This window comes from Mesoplodon mirus, assembly GCF_964341445.2.
Source record: "Mesoplodon mirus genome assembly, chromosome: 10".
Lineage (NCBI taxonomy): Eukaryota > Metazoa > Chordata > Mammalia > Artiodactyla > Ziphiidae > Mesoplodon > Mesoplodon mirus.
This window is the reverse complement of record NC_138986.1, coordinates 33,294,916-33,315,182: the sequence shown is the minus strand read 5'-3', so window position 1 is coordinate 33,315,182 and position 20,267 is coordinate 33,294,916. Positions and strand designations below refer to the sequence as shown.

Below are 20,267 nucleotides of genomic sequence, written 5' to 3'. Positions count from 1 at the left end.
TGAAGCCCACGTGCCTAGAGCCCGTGCTCCACAACAAGAGAAGCCACCGCAATGAGAAGCCTGCTCACCATGACTAGAGAGAAGCCTACATGCAGCAATGGAGACTCAACACAGACAAAAATAAAATAAATAAATTTATTAAAAAATAAAAATACAGTATTTTCTGGATTTCACTTATTCTAATGAGAAGGCAGCCATCATTTGCATTTTTTCTTCTATATATAATGTGTCTTTAATTCTCTGACTGATTTCAAGATATCCTCTTTTTATTTGTCTTTTAGCAGCCAAAACATGTTTTGGCAAACTATAACCTCTAGATCAAATTTGGCCCATGGCCTATATCTATATGGCCTGCAAACAAATAATTTTTTTTTACATTTATAAAAGTTTGTTAAAAGAAAAAAAAAAGAAAGAGGCGGAGGAGAAGTAGGGGAGGAGAAAAAGGAGAGGAAGGGAAAGGAGATGGAACGAAAATGAAAAGAACAACAAAAAAATTAAGGAAAAGAAAAAGAAGAACAAGATGAACAAGAACTAGGTGGAAGAGGAGGAGGAGAGAAGGAGGAGGAAGAGAAGAAACAAACCTTATGTGCCTTACAAAGCCTACAATTTTAGTTACAGAAAAAATTTTCCAATCTCAGAATTGGGCCATGTGTGTCTAAATGTGGCTTTCTTTGTGCTTACCTTCTTGGCTACTGAGCTTCTTGTAATTATAAATTGAGATTTTTATACCACATTTTGGAAATTTTAGGCCATTATTTCTTTAAAAATTTTTTTGAACCATGCTCTCTCTTCCCCTTTTGTGACTCCAGCTGCATACAGGTCAGGTTCCTGGACTGTGTCCTATAGGTTACTGAGTCTGTGGTAATTAAAATTTGTTTTGTTCTTCAGATTGGATAAATTCTATTTATCTGTAATTAGGTATACTACCTTTCTCCCTGCCATCACTTACCTGCTGCTAAGCATATCCAGTTAATTTTTTCGTTGAGGTATTTTGTTTTCAGCTTTTTGACTTATTGTGTTTTTTGTTATTTCCATTTCTCTGCTGAAATAATCCATGTGTTTACTCCTTATGAACATTATTTCCTTTATATTCCTGGGCATATATACAGACCTGTCCTTGTCTGCTAATTTCAATACTTGGGACACCTCAGGGTCTGTTTTTATTGACTTGCTGTTTCTTGAATAAGGACCACACCTTCATTTTTCTCCTCGTGTCTAGCAATTTATGATTTACACAGGACATTGAGGATGATACAGTGTAGAGAAAAGATTTTGTTGTCTTCTTCCAAAGATTTGTGAATTTTGTTTTAATAGGTAATCAACTTACTGACTAATCACTATTAAACTGAGGAGGCTTGCTTTTATACCTTGTTAGGACAGATTAATAAAAAGCTCAGGGTGTTTATCTAACCTTTCCAACTTTGTTGATAAACTCTCATTTCTGTTCACTTTATGGTGTGTAGAATGGAAAATTTTACTCAGATCATTTAGCTTTCCAGCTGTTGCTATCCATTGGGCTCCTTGGATTCCCCTGATTTAATGTACAATTAAAGGATCAGTTAAGAATTGAGGGGTATTGATATGCAAATTTTGTTGTTACCCTTATATGAACATGGATCTCATCTACTGTATTTTCTTCTTTCAAATCTCAAATCCTAATTTCTGCCTGCTTCTGATTATTATCCCAAGTCCTCAAATGTTTGATTTTTATATTTTGTCCAGAATTCATAATTGTCATTTGTGTGCTAGACCTATACAAGACACTGTGCCATCATTAAAACTGGAAGCTTGATCAGGTTGTTATTACAAGTTATTAAGTGAATCTGAGCCTAGATTTTGGTATTTTAACACATAAAAATATGTATGCTATATTGTGTTAAAAATTCAAATCTTTCAGGTTCTTAAGGGTAGAAATCCATGTGTTTTTATGAAGATATAGAAAGAAAAGTTTTGTGCACTGCAAATTTTATAGCTAAATAACGTATCTCTATGATATTCTTAAAATTATTGCCTTAAAATCTAATTTTAGATTTATCTCCTAAATACATACATTTAAATGTTAAAATACACACACACACACAAACACACACACACACATATATAGCAGTGCTTACTTTGAGGATTGATTAGTAATCTGATTATTTGAATAAAATTAAAAATCAAGTATAAAGTAGATGAATTTATAAAATCTCTTATGTTAGAACTTGTTCCTGATCAGCAGTCTGATTCAGGCAGATTTTCCCAATTACCACAAAGAAGGATAACAAATTAAGAGGCTTTGGTTTACTCAAGATCATCATTGGAATCATAAGTCATATTTATAAGAGCTAAGAATTTATCCTAAAGAAATTTATTGCTATATGCCCACAGAGAGTTTTGTTTTGTTTTGTTTTTCTTCATGTCTTGGTTTTCTCTTGGTTAGAAAGCCCTTCTCCCAATTCCACTCTCAAATTGCTACTCATATTTCAAGCTCCAGTCTAAATGTCACTTTTTCTGTGAAACATTGCTTGACTTCATTGTGTTTTTACTCTCTCTTCTTTTGCCCCAGAATGCTCTGCCTGTGTGTCTGTTTTATCACTTTGCACATTCTATTTAATCAATATCTTTCAAGTCTGCTATTCCTGTAAGCTTCTTTAAGGCAGAAATCAGGGCTTATCTGTGCTTTGCAAAGTCCTTACTTCATAATAGGAAGTGAATGAATGGGTCTTTAACAAATGATGATTTTGAAACTGATCTGTGGATATAGTTGATTGAATTCTATCAGACATGTAAATATTTCTCTACTTGTGAAACTTTGATTTATATTAGCAAAGAGGTTTTCATTTATCAATTAAACCTAGATATATACATATAAAACTGTATTTTTTGGGAGAAACATATATATATATACTTATATACACAATTTTTTGTATATATTCAGAGTATTAGTATTTCCTAGGCAAAGAATTTGTTGATTTTTTTTGTTCTCATTACATCTTGAAAATATTGTATATTTGGTACATTAGCACAGTCTAGGTGTGTTTAATTAAAATATTCTCATTAAAAACTACTAGTTGTACTGTTTATTTAATGTATGTGAGGAATCTTATGAGATGCTTTATATGTTATTCCTCTTAATTTTAATTTAATAACATCACTAAAGTTTCTACTATTATCCTCATATTATCAGGAAGTAAGTAAATTGCAGGAGGCCACATAGCCAGTAAGTGGACACAGTGGGATATGAACTCAAGCCTTCCTAATTACAGAGCCTACATTGTTTCCCCCCAGATTATGCTGCCTCCTGAGAAAGTCAAATTTTTAACGTAAATATTTAACATCTTTTTCAAGCACCAAATATAAATTTCTATTTAATTAGCTATATCACGATCAATGTAAAAAGTTTTTGAAAAATTAATTTGGGGAAAAATTACTAATTTTGAACTATGTTGTAATAAAACAGTAAGGTTTTACTATGGAATGTATATTTCTCTAATATTCTAATGTTCTCTATATAAGCAAACATTGTTCTTTTTGTTTGTAATGATAATGATACTGTGATTATAAAAGAAAGAGATGCATACTGAAATGTGTAGGGATTAAAAGACTCTTTATTTGGGATTTTCTTTAAAAACTTCAGCAAAGAATAAAACGTGATGAATCATATAGCAAAATCTTGATAATTGTTGAATCTAGGTAACAAATATTTAGTAGTTTATTATACTATCCTCTTTATTTCTGTGTATCCACTTAGATGAAATTGATTTTAGAAAATGCAAACATATAATAAAGAAAATTTCTTATATTATCATTTTCTAAATATAATTTATTATCATTTATTAAAATGTTCTTTAAAGCCTTGCTGAATTGAAAAATTTAGTGTTTTTAAAACAGAATTTTAATATTTTTGTTAGATATCTCCAAATTTTCCAAGACCATGCCAACCATGCCATTGTGACCCAGTTGGTTCCTTAAATGAAGTCTGTGTCAAGGATGAAAAACGTGCTCAACGAGGTGAGAGCTATAGTAGAAGGCCATTGTTCTGATGAAAGGACAACTAAAGCCAAGTGTGATTATTTTCAGAAGAACCTGTTGCAGTAAATTTCATTCATGTAATAAATTTATTCTTTTTTTTTTGGGGGGGGCTGCGTTCGGTCTTTGTTGCCGCGCAGGCTTTTTTCTCTAGGTGCGGTGAGTGGGGCTATTCTTTGTTGCGGTGCACAGGCTTCTCATTGCGGTGGCTCCTCTTGTTGTGGAGCACAGGCTCTAGGTGCGCAGGCTTCAGTAGTTAAAGCATCCAAGCTCAGTAGTTGCGGCACGTGGGCCCCAGAGCATGTGGGCTCAGTATAAATTTATTTTTACAGCTATCAATGTCCCCTACAGGAAGAAGTTTTTAATTTATCTCAATAATTATGTTTGTTTAATTATACTTTAAAAGCAAGAAAAGTTGAATCATCTGTTTTGCATTAGTATACATGTGTATATACATATATATACACATATATACATATTTACATATCTATATATATATCTTCTAGTCTATTATAAATCTGTGGTGTATGTAATTTTTTGATGTCTTGCTATTTATTATATTGCTTTATAGCATGTATGATTTCTAGGGTGAAATGACAGTGTTCATTGAGGGATGTGTGTGCTACAATGGGAAGAGCGAATAGATGAGATCACAGACTGAGATGTAGTTAATAATACAGAAAGCGAGAAGTCTACATAAAGGACTGTAAAAGGCGGTAGGAATGAGTTAATGAAGGGAAAGAGGCTGACATTAGTTTAAGACAAAACCTTTTTTGAGGATTGAAATTCACGATGAACTCCAAACATTAAGTAATCAAATGCCAAATTAACTCTTTGATGTAAAATGTTTAGGAACTACTTCCAGGAAAGTTGCTTGCCAAAGTAGAAAATTCATTGAATATATCTGGAACTGTTTCTTTATATTTCTAAGACTGGATTCTTCTCTTCTGTGGAAAGACTAAAATAAATCATGGCTCTGCTATAGGCTTTTTCCCCGAAAGACCTTCTATTTAAAAGACTGGCAATATTTCTTTGGCACAGTTTAGCTTACCTGCTTTCTTTACAAAACTATTTGATTATCTGTTTAAGCCTTACAGTCTTAAATCTTAAAAGATTAAAAAATGATTATTTAAAAACTCAAATGGTGAATTATTGATGTCACTTTTCATTTTATGGTCCCTTATCTTTTTATGGTAGCAACTAAATCGCATTATTTTGAGCAATGTAATTTAATTTTATCCCCTGAGTTTAAAATGATAGGTATTTTGTTGTTGAAAAAAGTGACTAAAAAAATAGAAAAGTAGAAAAATGAGTATTCAATGCAGTGGTAATTCAGCATAGTACTGTTATTAAGATTTGTGTGTTAACTTTACATGATGAATTTTTCCCCATATCTGTTCGTTTCTCTGAAATCTGGTTTTAGCTCCTGAATAGAGTACTCAACTTTGAATAGATATTAAGATTGTTTCTAAATTTTGTGTATTTTAACCAATGCTTTAATGAAGATCTCTGGATATAAATATTTTTCAATTATTTTTTTCCTCTGTGCTCTAAATTCTTTTTTCCAAATTGTGGTATAGTTGATGTACAATATTATATAAGTTACAGTTGTACAAAATAGTGATTTTTCAATTATTATTAAAACAACACATGGTCACATAAAATTTTAACAGTAGGGAAGGGAATAAAATAAACAGCAAAGTGTCCTCTTCAACTTATTCACCCCTAGTCTCATTTCCAAATTTAATCACACTGATCCTTTCCTCCTATTAAGTTCTTTTGGAAGAACTTATCTTTCAAACAATATCTGAACAATATTCTTAGTATTTTTCATCACCATTAAATATTGCCCACTGACTGTCCATCTTGGAACACAAACATTTCATTCATATCACCTTCTTCCTTCTTTCTACCATTCATATCTTTTTATAATTTTTTTCTTCTACGGTATTTTTACCATGTTAAATAAAAAGCTTAAATTCCTAGTTTTTGATTTATTAAAGTTGGGCTTTATCCCTTGAGGTCATACTACACAAACTTAGAAAAAGAGCATCCTTACCTGCTCCCCTGATCTTCAACCTACTTGACAGTGTCTGTCAATTGCATCTTCACCTTTTCAAAAATTGTGTAGAGATATTTGGTTCCAGGCCAATAATTAATTTTTCTAATTTTAAATTGAAAGCAATAATCAATGTTTGTAATATTATAATTAGATCTATTTTATTCAATATGGACTTGAGTTGAATAATTAGACATATAACCGTGATACATTTTTCTCTTCCTGTTTAGTCTGATGATCTTTTTAGGAAACAGTCTCAGATGTAGTCTAATGATTTGGATTTCTTAGTCAGAATGAGTAACCAGATCGTGAGAAATGATGTTCAGTATATCATTGGCATTAACCTGATGGCTAGAGAAAAACAAATATTTTGTGTGTGAATTTTCTGTTTCCTTAATTTTCTTTTTGGTGTAAGGTGGGTTTTTTTCCTCCATAGATTTGTAAGAGCTCTAATAGTATGTCATATTTGTTATGAAAAATTTCTAGATTTTCTTTGTGTCTCATTATTATAGATAATTTTTAATGTATATAATTTAAAATTTTTTATGTAATAACCTATGAAAATTCAGAAAACCCACTTTAGCTATAATAATGACATGCTAAAATTATTATGCATAGTAATATTTTTCTATTGGATTTCTTACATGCCTTTATAATCCTAAAATTCTTATCTACTCCAAGTTTAGACAAATTGTTTATTTCTTTAGTTTTTATTTCCTATTATTCTTCCAGTTTTATTGAAATATAATTGACATACAACACTGTTTAAGGTGTTCAATATAATGATTTGACTTTCATACTTCATGAAATGATTACCACAATAAGTTTAGTGAACGTTCATCATCTCGTATAGATACAAAATAAAAGAAAAAGGAAAAAAATTTTTCCTTGTGATGAGAACTCTTAGGATCTACTCTGCTAACAACTTTCATGTATAACATACAGCAGAGTTCATTATATTAATCATGTTGTACATTACATCCCTTGTACTTACTTATCTTATAACTGGAAGTTTGTACCTTTGACCACTTTCATCTTGACCACTTGATTTCTTTTTATGATACTTAATTCTTTAATCCATCTGGAATTTATTTTGGTATATTTTATAAGAAAAGTTTCTAACTGCATTTTGTTTTTCTAATAGTCTCTTTTAATTCACCTATATTTAATATTATTTTTGTTTCTTTAAACATATTAAATACAGTCCCCCGTATCCCTGGGGGTATGTTTCAAGATTCCCAGTGGATGCCTGAAACTGCAGATGGTACCAAACACTGTATATACTGTGTTTTTTTTTACTATACAGGCATACCTATGATAAAGTTTAATTTATAAATTAGACACAGCAAGAATAACAACAACTAATAATAAAATAAAACAGTTATAGCAATATACTATAATAAAGTTATGTGAATGTGGTCTTTCTCTCTCAAAATATCTTTTTGTACAAATTCCATGCCTTTTTCATCTTAACCAAACACTTATCATGCCCTGTGGTCAAAACTTTTACAATTTGAGGTGCAACAGCAAAACTATCACAAATTTCTTTTTCCTTCTTCACAATTTCATAGACAGATGATTTGTTCTTACGGTAGACCTTAACAACCTCAGCATACAGTTTGTCTTTTTTAAGTTGAAAAATTTCATCTTTTCACTTAAAGGAAGCATTTCATGGCTTCTCTTTGGCATATCTGAATTGCCAGTATCACTCTCATATTTTGGGGCCATTATTAAGTAAAATAAGGGTTACTTGAACGCAAGCACTGCAAAACCTTGACAGTCAATCTGAAAACCAATATGGCTACTAAGTGACCAGTGGGATGAGATATGCTGCAAAAAGGAATGATTCACATCCTGGGCAGGATAGAGTGGGATGGTGCAAGATTTCATCACTGTACTCAGAATGGTACTTGATGTTAAACTATGAATTGTCTGTTTCTGGAATTTTCCATTTAATAATTTTCGACTGTGTTTGACCACAGGTTAACTGAAACCAGAGAAAGTGAAACCGCAGATAAGAGAGGACAGCTCTATGTTTACTTTATAATTTGTATCTGTTACTAGTATTCTCTGCTATCTATTTGATTCTGCAGTTTGATTCTTCTGCTAAGTCTTTATCAGGGCCTTGTTTTCTTGTGTGTTTCATGATTGTGCGTGTGTGTGTGTGTGTGTGTGAGAGAGAGAGAGTGTGTGTGTGTGCACATACCTGTGTATTTTCTAGTTTACCCTTTCAGGAGTCTTGAGTTTATATGTAAAGTTCTCTGATATGTCCTCCTAACTTGAGTAGTACCTAGAATTTGTCTTTTGTTCCATAAAACCATGCTCCATGCTCTAGACTAGTTAATCAGAATTAGTCAACTTCAGGAAAGACACTGGTTTAAGGACTGGCTTACCACTCTAGAAAGTAATTCTTTTAGTTTCTGATCTCCAAGGGGTTTCTCTATTTCATAACAGCACAACCATTTTATATATCTCTCTCTCGGCTAACTGTCTGTCTTTAATTTCATCCTGCATAGTCAAGTATTCTGAACAAGGAAGTCTTTATGGACATTCACTTCATAATATTTCCAGAAACAAACATTAATAGACATTGTTTATTACTTGCAGTATTTCTGCATTTTGTCTCAAGGTCTGGAGATTTTAACATCAGAAACAAATATTAATTTGGGGGAATGCATCTGCAACCTTTATTGAACGGATTTCTTCTCCATTTGACTTATACATACAATTAAAAAAATAAATGTATTAATGTTAAACGATACAGGCATACCTCAGAGATTTTGCAAGTTCAGTTCCAGACCACTGTAATAAAGCAAGTCACACTAATTTTTGGTTACCCAGTGCATATAAAAGTTATGTTTACACTATACTGTAATCTCTTAAGTGTGTAATAACATTATGTCTAAAAACACCGTACCTTAATTAAAAAAGTACTTCCTTGCTAAAAAATGCTAACCATCATCTGAGCCTGTAGTGAGTTGCAATTTTTTGCTGGTGGAGGGTCTTGCCTTGATGTCAATGGCGGCTGACAGATCAGGGTGGTGGCTGCTGAAGGCTGGGATGGCTGTGGCAATTTCTTAATATAAGACACCAGTGAAGTTTGCCATATCGATTGATTCTTCCTTTCATGAACGATTTCTCTGTAGCATGTAATGCTATTTGATAGTATTTTACACACAGTAGAATTTCTTTCAAATTTGGAGTCAATCTTCTTAAGCCCTGTGGCTGCTTTATCAACTAAGTTTATGTAATATTTAAAATTCTTTGTTGTCAGTTCAATAGTCTTCATAGCATCTTTACCAGGAGTAGAATCCATCTCAAGGAATCTCTTTGCTCATCCAAAAGAGGCAACTCCTCATTCATTAAAGTATAACATGAGATTGTGGCAATCCAGTTCCATCTTCAGGCTCCACTTCTAATTCTATTTCTCTTGCTATTTCCAACACATCTGCAGTGACTTTCTGCACTGAAGTGTTGAACCCTTCAAAGTTATCCATGAGGGTTGGAATCAACTCCTTTCCAACTCCTGTTAATGTTGATATTTTGGCCTCTTCCCATGAATCTCAATTGTTCTTAATGGCATCTAGAATGGTGAATCCTTTCCAGAAGGTTTTCAATTGACTTTTCCCAGATCCATCAACAGAATCACTATCTATGGCAGCTGTAGCCTTATAAATGTATTTCTTAAATAATGAGACTTGAAAGTCAAAATTACTTCTTGATCCATGGGCTACAGAATAGATCTTGTGTTAGCAGGCAGGAAAAAAACATGAATTTCATTGTACATCTCCATCAGAGCTCTTGGGTGACCAGGTTCATTGTCAAGATGATCAGTAATATTTTGAAATGAGTCTTTTTTTTTTGAGCAATAGTTCTTAACAGTGGGCTTAAAATATTCAATAAACCATCTTAAACAGATGTGCTATCATCCAAGTAGGGTAGATTTAGTATAGTTCTTAAGGACCCTGGGATTTTTGGAATGGTAAATGAGCATTGACTTCAACTTAAAGTCATCAGCTGCATTAGCTCCTAATAAGAGAGTCAGTCTGTCCTTTGAAGATTTGAAGTCAGGTGTTGACTTCTCCTCTTTAGCTATAAAACTCCTAGATGGCATCTTCTTCCAACAGTTGCCTGTTTCATCTACACTGAAAATCTGTTGTTTAGTGTCCTCACCTTCATGAATTATCTTAGTTAGATATTCTGTATAACTTGCTGCAGCTTCTTCATCAGCATTTGCTGCCTCACCTGACACATTTATGTTATGGAAATGGCTTCTTTCCTTAAGCCTCATGAACCAACTTCTGCTAGCTTCAAACTTTTCTGTAGCTTCCTCACCTCTCTCAGCCTTTATAGAATTGAAGAGAGTTAGGGCCTAGCTTTGGATTAGGCTTTGGCTTAAGGGAAGGTTGTGGCTGGTTTGATCTTCTATCCAGACCAATAAAACTTTCTCCATATCAGCAATAAGGCTGTTTCACTTTCTTAACATTTGTGTGATCACTGAAGTAGCACTTCTAGTTTCCTTCAGGAACTTTTCCTTTGCATTCACAACTTGGCTAACTGGTGAAAGAGGACTAGCTTTAGACCTTATTTCAGCTTTTGACATGCCTTTCTCACTAAGCTTAATTATTTCTAGCTTTTGATTTAAAGTGAGAGACATGCAACTCTTCCTTTCACTTGAGCACTTAGAGGCCATTGTAGAGTTATTAATTGGCCTAATTTAAATATTGTGTTTGAGGGAACAGGGAGACCTGAGGAGAGGGAGAGAGATGGAAAATGGCCAGTCTGTGAGCAGTCAGAACACACTCAACATTTATAGATTAAGTTTGCTGTTTTATGTGTGTGTGGTTAGTGGTGCCCCCAAACAATTATGATAGTAACATCAAAGCTCTGATTGCAGATCACCATAGCAAATATAATAATAATGAAAAAGTTTGAAATATTGGGAGGATTATCCAAATGTGGCACAGAGACACAAAGTAAGCAGATGCTGTGGGAAAAATGGTGCCAGTAAATGTGCTCAATGCAGGGGCAAAACATCAATATGTAAAAAACAAAATATCTGCAGAGCACAATAAAACAAAGTGAAATAAAATGAGGTAATTATATTACCAAAATAAATTCTACTAGGTCATCATGGAAGGTCCTTTTAATTTACAGTACTTTAGGGTTCAGCTTGGTGTTTATTTTATTTAGGATTTTCTCATCTGGATTCATATGTTAACTTGTTCCTGGCTCTGACACCTGCCAGCTGTGCTACCTTGGCAAATCACTAAATTTCTGTCTTAGTTTCCTCATCTGTAAAGCAGGGAAGATAATAGGGTCTACCTCATATTGTTATTTTGAATGTTAACTCAATTAGCATATGTGTAGTGTGTAAGCAAAGTGTAATGCCTAACATAAAATAAATGCTATTTAAATATTACTTGTTATGTTTATTTTGGATTATCTTTGTTAGATTTTTATATCATGTATTCACTAGCTTAATAAACTGAATTACATACCTCTCTGTTTTTTATATGCTCCATAAGAGTTTCAAACTTTGAAAACACTGTAAAAATTAACTGGTACTGAAATATTTGTGGGAATTCTTTCATCATTTAACCTCTTTTGATATTCTTAATTAGCTTTGTCTAAGTTTCCCTTTTTTTGCTTCCTTTTCTTTTTGTTTATGTTTCAAATCTACCTTCTTTCCCAGGTGTTCATTTTGGTTTTTTAAATTTTTTGATAATTACATGAATTAAGTTTTAATTTATTTACATTTTTAAAAATAATGGAATATTTAAACCTAAAAGTTTGGCTTCAGTTTTTCAATATCCAATGAACATTGTTAAGTTCCTTTCTTACTGCTTTTATATTCTATTTAAAAAACTATTTGATCTGCAATTGAAGTCTTGATTTTCTTTTTAACCTAAGAGTTATTAGGAAGAAATATTTATTAATTTTTAGTGTCTGAGTTTTGCATAAAATTCTATCTTCATGTTTGATATTCATAATTAATTTAATCCTAATTTAATGTAGCATTTGGTACAAATATAGAAGTAGCAATTTATGTTAAGAAAATAAGCCTTAAGGGCTTCCCTGGTGGCGCAGTGGTTGAGAGTCTGCCTACACGGGTTCGTGCCCTGGTCCTGGAAGATACCACATGCCGCGGAGCGGCTGGGCCCGTGAGCCATGGCCACTGAGCCTGCGCGTCTGGAGCCTGTGCTCCGCAATGGGAGAGGCCACAACAGTGAGAGGCCCGCATACAGCAAAAAAGAAAAGAAAAGAAAAGAAAAGAAGCCTTAAATAATTTCTGCTTTGAGAAATTGAACATTTTTGTGGATTAGTTAATGATAAGCTACAATAAATATCTATATGCCATTTAATATACAATTCAACATTATTAGATTATTCAAATTTTTGTGTTTTGCTTTTTACTAATTCATGTGTAAATATTTAAAGTTGGTAGGTTAATGTCATTCTCAGCCATTGATTTTGGGGCAATTTTTCTTTGATTTCCAATATCTTTTATTGTCTATATTTTTTTGTACTTCTAATTAGTGCTTATTTGGAGCATAAATATAATAACTTAAATTATGTTTTTATTGTACCTTTAATAATGTAAACAGAGAGCTTGTTCTATTGAATTATTTTAATTGAATTCTACTTTGGCCCTCATTAATATTACTACAACTGTTTTTAATTTTCTATATGCTTTCCTAATGTATATTTACCTTCTTTTATTTTTAATATTTCTTGTCATTTTGTCTATTTCTTGTGAACATTACACACACATATTTTTAATTGAAAGAGTAAGACTAACTCACTTATGTATTGCTAGTATGTATGTTTGGCACTCTTTCTGTCATTGTTTTATGTTTTCACAGCATAATGTTTCCTTGCTTTTTTCTCCCTTCTTTTGTTTTTTGGGTGGACAATATTTTACTGATTTGCTCTTATATTTTTCCAGATTTTGAAGGTCAATAACTTGTATTCATTCATGTGTTTTTTTTCTATTTTTCTAATCAAAGACAAGAATAAAAATTGTCTTTTGCATTTCTCTATTTAAAATGAAAAAGCAAATTTAAACAGCTATTATTTCCCTCCTCTATTCCTTTTTATCCCCCAAATATGTATTCCCATGAACACCCTCAGCCTCTTTTAAAAATTTACTTTATTAAAGTATAGTTGATTTACAATGTTGTGTAAATCACAGCCAAGTGATTCAGTTATATATATATATATATATATATATATATATACACATTCCTTTTCATGTTCCTTTATATTATGGTTTATCACAGGATATTAAATATAGTTCCCTGTGCTATACAGTAGGACCTTGTTGTTTATCCATTCTCTATATAAATAGTTTGCATCTGCTAATCCCAAGCGCCCAGTCCATCCTTCCCCCTACCCTCTGTTGCTTGGCAACCACAAATCTGTTCTCTAGGTCTGTGAGTCTGTTTCTATTTGGTAGATAAGTTCATTTATGTCATATTTTAGATTTCACATATAAGTGATATCATATGGTATTTGTCTTTCTCTTTCTGACTTACTTCACTTAGTATGATAATCTCTAGTTGTACCCATGTTGTTGCAAATGGCATTATTTCATTCTTTTTTATGTTTGAGTAATATTCCATTGTATATATGTACCACATCTTCTTTATCCATTCATTTGTTGATAGACATTTAGGTTGAACACCCTTAGTCTTTTTTTTGTTGTACTTAGTGATGTTGTACTTAGATGATTGTTGTTAGGTGTTTTTTTCAAGTAGTATATTTTTACGCCCAAGGCACTTTCCCATCTTGTGATAGTCTGAGGGGGGTTATGAGTCAGTTAGAAAATATTGATATGTGTCTCATCTACCATTAGGTCTGGCACCTGGGTCCTGTCATTGCAAACCTGGCTTCAGAGGGGTGAGCTGTGATCGGTGTGCCAGGGGCTACACTGGCTACCCAGACTGCAAACCCTGTAACTGCAGTGGTGCAGGGAGCACAAATGAGGACCCTTGTTTTGGATCCTGTAACTGTAAGGTATGTTGTTTATTCTAGTAATGTCCCATTGTTTAGAGCAAAGGTCATTTTTCTTGGTTTTTCTCATATATCTGCAGGCATTAAGCAATTGGAACTTCTGTAAATCTCCATTCTCTATTTTATTGGTGGCATTCCTGTAAGTGTCTTTAGAACCAGGTTCACTGCAGCAAGACATATGCCATTTGTCTAAAAACCTACAAATACAGAAGATAAGTCACCTTAGGAATGTGTTATTTTATAACAAAAACAGGTTTCCCTCACCACCTATCTAGTCTGTTAATTTTAAAATACACAACACTAAAACTAGCAATCCTTTAAATCTACTGTACACTCAAAACTACTTTAGCTTTGTATCTAATTCTGAAAATAATTCTGTCAAGGGTTTTATTCTAGATTTTTAAATAATCTTCTGAATTTGAACCCAGATAGGTCTGAAAATACCATGTTCAAAATCCTCTGTTTAATTACCAAATAATGTGAGAAACCCTAGTGGAATTGATGAAATGCTCAATATTTCCTCCCAAGAGTACTTTCAGAAATGCAACTTATTTGTTGTATACACTCAGATAATAGCTCAACGTGTTAACACCAAGTGATATATTACACCTGGAGCTTATACACATAGGGGAAACAGAGAGGCAAGCCCAAGTCTAAAATGATAAAACTGATTTCCTTTAGCTATAGTAATCAGTTCCAAAACGTTCAGATCAGACAGTGTTAGCTATATTAGCTGAGAGAATAAACGCTCCATTGAAAAAGTTAGCATTCCATACTGATGTAAAAATAAATATTACTTCTTTTTTTCTTTGTTCTCAAACATAGGTGGAATCTTATTAAGAATCTTTCCTTTATTAATTCATTAGTCTTCTCTAGGCAGCTATAAATTATATGCTGATAGTTGTTATATGAGTGTGCATATGTATACAAACGTTAGACCGTAAAATAAGAAGTAAATATTAGTATTGATGTTGAGTGTTCATTTATTGGGACAGGAATGTCTGAAATATGAAGCTAAATACTATAATAGTTATGTAATAAGTATATGTTTTATCAAGGATAATTTAGGTACCTATCTTGGACCACTGAAACAATAAAACTCCTGTCCATATAAACAGGCAGAAAGTCTACAGTCCATGGTAAAGAGTTGCCATGTACTGAAATATAGTAAATTAACTAGATTTAGTACCTTTTATTCTAATATTATCAGAAATGAAGACTTACACTTGTAGATCAAGACTGGAGTGGTCTTTGGGTGATCATTTTTTAAAGGACACCACCTATCTTCATCCTGTATGTCTTTTGGGGCAATCCTAGAGGCTCTTAATGCATCTTCTCTAATATTTACCAAATATATTTCCTGTGTGTGATTTATTCCTTTTCCAAAACTCCACAGAAATCTCTAACGTTTATCACTTGCTCAAATAAAGTACAGACACAGCTGTGCTTTAAATGGAAGAGAAACCTCCTGAGTCTCTAGAATATAGGAAATCAAACAGGAAAAAAAAAGAAAGGGGGCTTCCCTGGTGGCACAGTGGTTAAGAATCCGCCTGCCAATGCAGGGGACACGTGTTCGAGCCCTGGTCCGGGAAGATCCCACATGCCGTGGTGCAACTAAGCCTGTGCACCACAACTACTGAGCCTGTACTCTAGAACACATGAGCCACAATTACTGAGCCCACGTGCCACAACTAATGAAGCCCATGCACCTAGAGCCCATGCTCCGCAACAAGAGAGTCTAGAACAGGAGAGTTGTTGCCATTAGCAGAGATCCGAGGGATAGTTCCCTGAGCCACCACCTGATCTCTGCCTGCCTCAATATTGCACTAAGAGTGATTATAATCCTAATAAGAAAAATGCCTTCTACAAAGTCACTTGAAGCTCTACATAGACAATTAAAACACAACAATAAGTAGCAATTAAGAAATCATAAAAGAGAATGAAAAATTAAGTAACTAGCATCATGAAAAGAGTTACCCTTCAACTATGTGATATTTTAAATAGATTACTATAAGTTCTTATAAACTAAATGTTTTTTGGGATAAAAACTTGGAGAAAGCAAGTCTCAGTAGATATCTACATAATTTTAAAAGTCATGAATTATATGCATGTTTAACAAAAAGATGATTCGACATAGGATTGTCAGTTGATTATTCAAAACAACATATATCAAATGCTATTTAATAGGTAAAGCATTATTGAGAAGCTAAGATACTAGAGACTTAAATTCAGGTAAAGTGATATCTATAAAAGAGTTCATCTCCAAAATGTGTATTAACCAGTAAGCATTTGCACATTTATTCTTTTTCACTATAATATATAACAGTTTTCCATAATTTTCATTAGAAAAAATATTTACTGAAGTTTGTAAACATTTTTAAAAAGTACTTTGTCATAAAGTCTTGGGCCTAAATTTATTTCTATTGTAAATTTTAAATGACTAACATTCTATTAAAATGCAGTACTGAGAAAAGTTGACACTGCTTTTCCCATTTCTGCCATTTCAAACACAAGAATTCTGGATAAAACAGAGCAAATAAATTTGCAATCACATAGATTCAGGAAAGAAAGGGAATTTTCTAGATGTTAAACCAAAGAGAGAAGTCTAAGTTAAGCATAAACTCAAGCAAAACTGTGCAATTAAGGTCATGGGGATGAGGTGGGGGGGAGAGACTGGTCAGAGTCCTAAGATGGGGGTTAAAGTTTAGAGTTTTAATGGCTTTTCTGAGACTTGACACTAGGATTTGGACTCACTGCGGGAAATTGGAACTGAATTCACTTAAGCTTAGACTCTAGAAATGTCCCCTGTCAGTGAAACAAACAGGCACGAGAAAATTGCACCTGCAAGCTAGGTGTGGCAACTAGAAAACATTCTCTTTCCTTTGGGGCTCTAGGTGGGTAAAATTGGTGCATTGTCAAACCCTCAAACCTGTGTGCCTCATGGGAATGGGGTCAGTTTTATTCTCCCTTTCTGTGCTAGAATTCTTCAACAAGTCAAGCAAATGGTATTTCCACAGGAAAGAAAGTATAGCCTTAACTGACAGTGAGCTCACTGGAAAGCAGTACAAGCAGTACTGGAAAGCAGTACTGGAAAGCACAAAAGGAAAATAACTACAAAAGGGAATCAGAAGCCATAAAATTCAGAATATTTGTACTCTAAAAACTAAAAAAAAATAGGATAGTCTAAAAAAATTATATAAATATAAAATATGTAATCATAATTTTATAATATAAATAGAATAAAATATGTAGAAAATGTACAGTCAAAAATATGACTAGAAAATAAAAGAACAAAGAAAGAAAAAATAGGAAAAAACAACACAAAATAGGGCACTATATTCAAAGAATAAGCAGGTGTGGAGAAATGTTACTGTAGTTTACTTCTAGAAATAAAAATATATGTAGTCATTGAAATTTAAAATTCAGTGAATGGGTTGAACAAGAGGTTAGAAACTGCTGGATAGAGAATCAGAAATACAGAATGGAGGAAATTACTTGTAAATTGTCATAGGGAGGTAAAGAAATAAAAATATGAGATGCTAAGTGGCATGGCTGATAGAATGATAAAAAACAACATAAAATTTAGCAGGACTGGCCAAAGAAGATATTAGATGAAATTGGGGAGAAACAATATTCAAGAAATAATGAAGGAGTAAAGAATTATGTAGAATTAAAGAAAATTGTACATCCTTTGAAGAAGATAAAAAAAAAAAAAGACCACCAGCAGGGCTTATAGTAAAAACCCTGTCCACTAATCAAGACAAAGAGAAAAATATTAAAACTAGAGACAAATATCAGATTATTGTGTTTCCCTCTAATAGTTCAACTTCACTGAAAAAACTTCTCAGAATATATGTACTTTAGTCAAAGAATTTTGAACCCAGAAGAGTTTCACTGGATTGCAGAATACAAGAATCAGTCTATAAAAAGCAGTAGCATTTCTATACACTAGTGATAACCAATTAGGAAATGTAATAAAAACATTTAGAATAGTAACAAAACTATGTGGTGCTTGGAAATAAATGTTCTCAAGTACAGGTGTTTTTTAAAAGATTATCGAAGACCATAAAGTAATATTTAAAATGGGGAGATAGCTGCTAATATCAAGTGCTGGTGAAAATCTGGCGAAATGGAAATGCTGTTATTAGGATGAATTAGTACCACTACTTAGGAGGCCAATATGGCATTATCTAGTATCATTAAAGATATTAAAAACCTGTCAGCCAGCAACTCAATATCTAGATGTTTACCCCAAAAGAATCTTATATAACGTGTATAAAGAGGCATATAAAAGCATGTAAAAGATGTTCAACATAGACATACTTGTTATAATGAAAATTAGGAAAAATCTAAATATCCATAAAGAAGAAAAATAAATTATAATATATTCAAGTAATCTGGTACAAGAAACAACTCGAGTGAGTGAAATAGGTCTTATGTGTAAAAACACTGATAAATTTCAAGTGAAGTGAAGGAAAAAAATGCCATTATGTTATCATTTATGTAAAGTTGTAAAACATAAAACATTCTATGAGCACACAAATATCAATTTTAAAAATTTAAATACACTGTTATGATGTGTACTAATTTCAGAATAATAGTTAACTCTAGAGAAAGAGGGAAGGAATAGGATAGAAGTGCAGTGAGGGAAGTGAGATTCAAATGTGCTTAAGCTTTATTTCTTTAAAACTAGCTGAAGCACACTTGGGAAAATATTCATATTTTTACCTCTAGGTTGTGGGTAGTGGATAATTATCATATTATATGTACTTTTCTAATGCTTTAAAATAATTCAAGATTTAAACTTTCTCTAATTGAAGGAAAAAAAGGATTTCCTGATTTAAAAAGAGGTGAACAAAATTTCTCGCTTAATACATTGTCAAATACTATTACCTCTACACATAAGATTTTCTGTTATATCCTTCTTTAGATAATGGTATTACTGAGCACCCCATCCTAATTATATTTCAAAATATGAAAACAATGCAACACAAAAGTATTTACTAATTGTTATGCATTATTAAAATTTTGAAAATTCCTCTCTCTTCTGGTAAATTACAAGAGATAAGACAATATCAGATATATGACAAATCAAGTAAATGTAAATGCTGTTCTGACTCTTGGTATTTGTTCATTTTAAGTACTACATGCTAAAAATTGGCTCTTTTGAAGTTTGGTATTATATTATGTATCCAAAGTCAGTTGGATTCCAGGATCTGATAAATAATATAAATAGACCTTGATCTAGGTAGGAACATGTGCTTTTATTTTTATCAAAGTCATAATGGAAAGATAAATAGTGAAGTCAAAGACTAGAAATCAAAATCTGTATTTTCATCTTGTTTTGCTTTGGGTTTTTTATTGCACTTTACATTAAGTTCTTACTGATGCACAAAATGATGTGATCTGACCTTGGTTTACCTCACCAGAATATTCTTGAGCTTCAGTCACTGTCTTCCAGCCTTGCTTAAATTTCTTGACTCGTCAACCTCTTTCTAACTCTGTAATTTTACAGATTCTATTCAGACTGCTGGGAAAACCTCACTCTGACCTTTTCCGTTTGCTTACCTAGGCATTTTTCAAGGCTCAGTTCCGCTTATCAGTAAAGCTATCCTTTATCCCCTGGTATAAATCGTTCTTCTGCCATAGTCACTTGTCACCTTTTTCTTTTCCTTTTCCTTTATGATCTTTTCACAATTTGCAATCCATTTAATGTCTATTGCACCTCTGTGATGGCATCAATTCTGTATATTTTCTTCATCATTAAAAAATAAGAAGATAACACAGTGGCTCATACATTAAAAAGAAGGAAAGGAGAAAACTAAAAAACGTGTGAAGCTTTGACAATTGCTTGAACTGTCTGATTCATATTTCTTAATCCATAAAATGATATTAAATCTTTCTTGCCCAACTCTCAATAGGTGTAATTATAACATTGAAGCCCTGTGCAAATATAAAGTATAATCATAAATACCTGCTGGATTAATTTTTTTATTATTTATATTGTTTTTTACAAGTAGAGATAAGTTTCCATTCTTTTCCCCAATGAGATTTTTATGGTGTATGCTAATATTTTTATTGGTTTGAGTTTCCCTCCTCTTTTCCATTTATGTACAGGAATGATTACCTCTTTAACTTGTTAGGCTCGAACCCAGGGCATTTTTACAAGAGCATTCGATTT

General features: G+C 32.6%; 1 protein-coding gene across 1 annotated transcript in view; it reads left to right on the top strand.

Moving 5' to 3' along the window:
* The window catches only part of LAMA2 (laminin subunit alpha 2), a 610,104-nt gene that overhangs the window by 264,394 nt on the left and 325,443 nt on the right, over positions 1-20,267 (top strand). The window contains exons 9-10 of the mRNA XM_082634259.1: positions 3,894-3,993; positions 13,929-14,089. Of these exons, the coding sequence (XP_082490385.1) occupies positions 3,894-3,993; positions 13,929-14,089 (261 nt within the window). The remainder of the gene's footprint in view (positions 1-3,893; positions 3,994-13,928; positions 14,090-20,267) is intronic.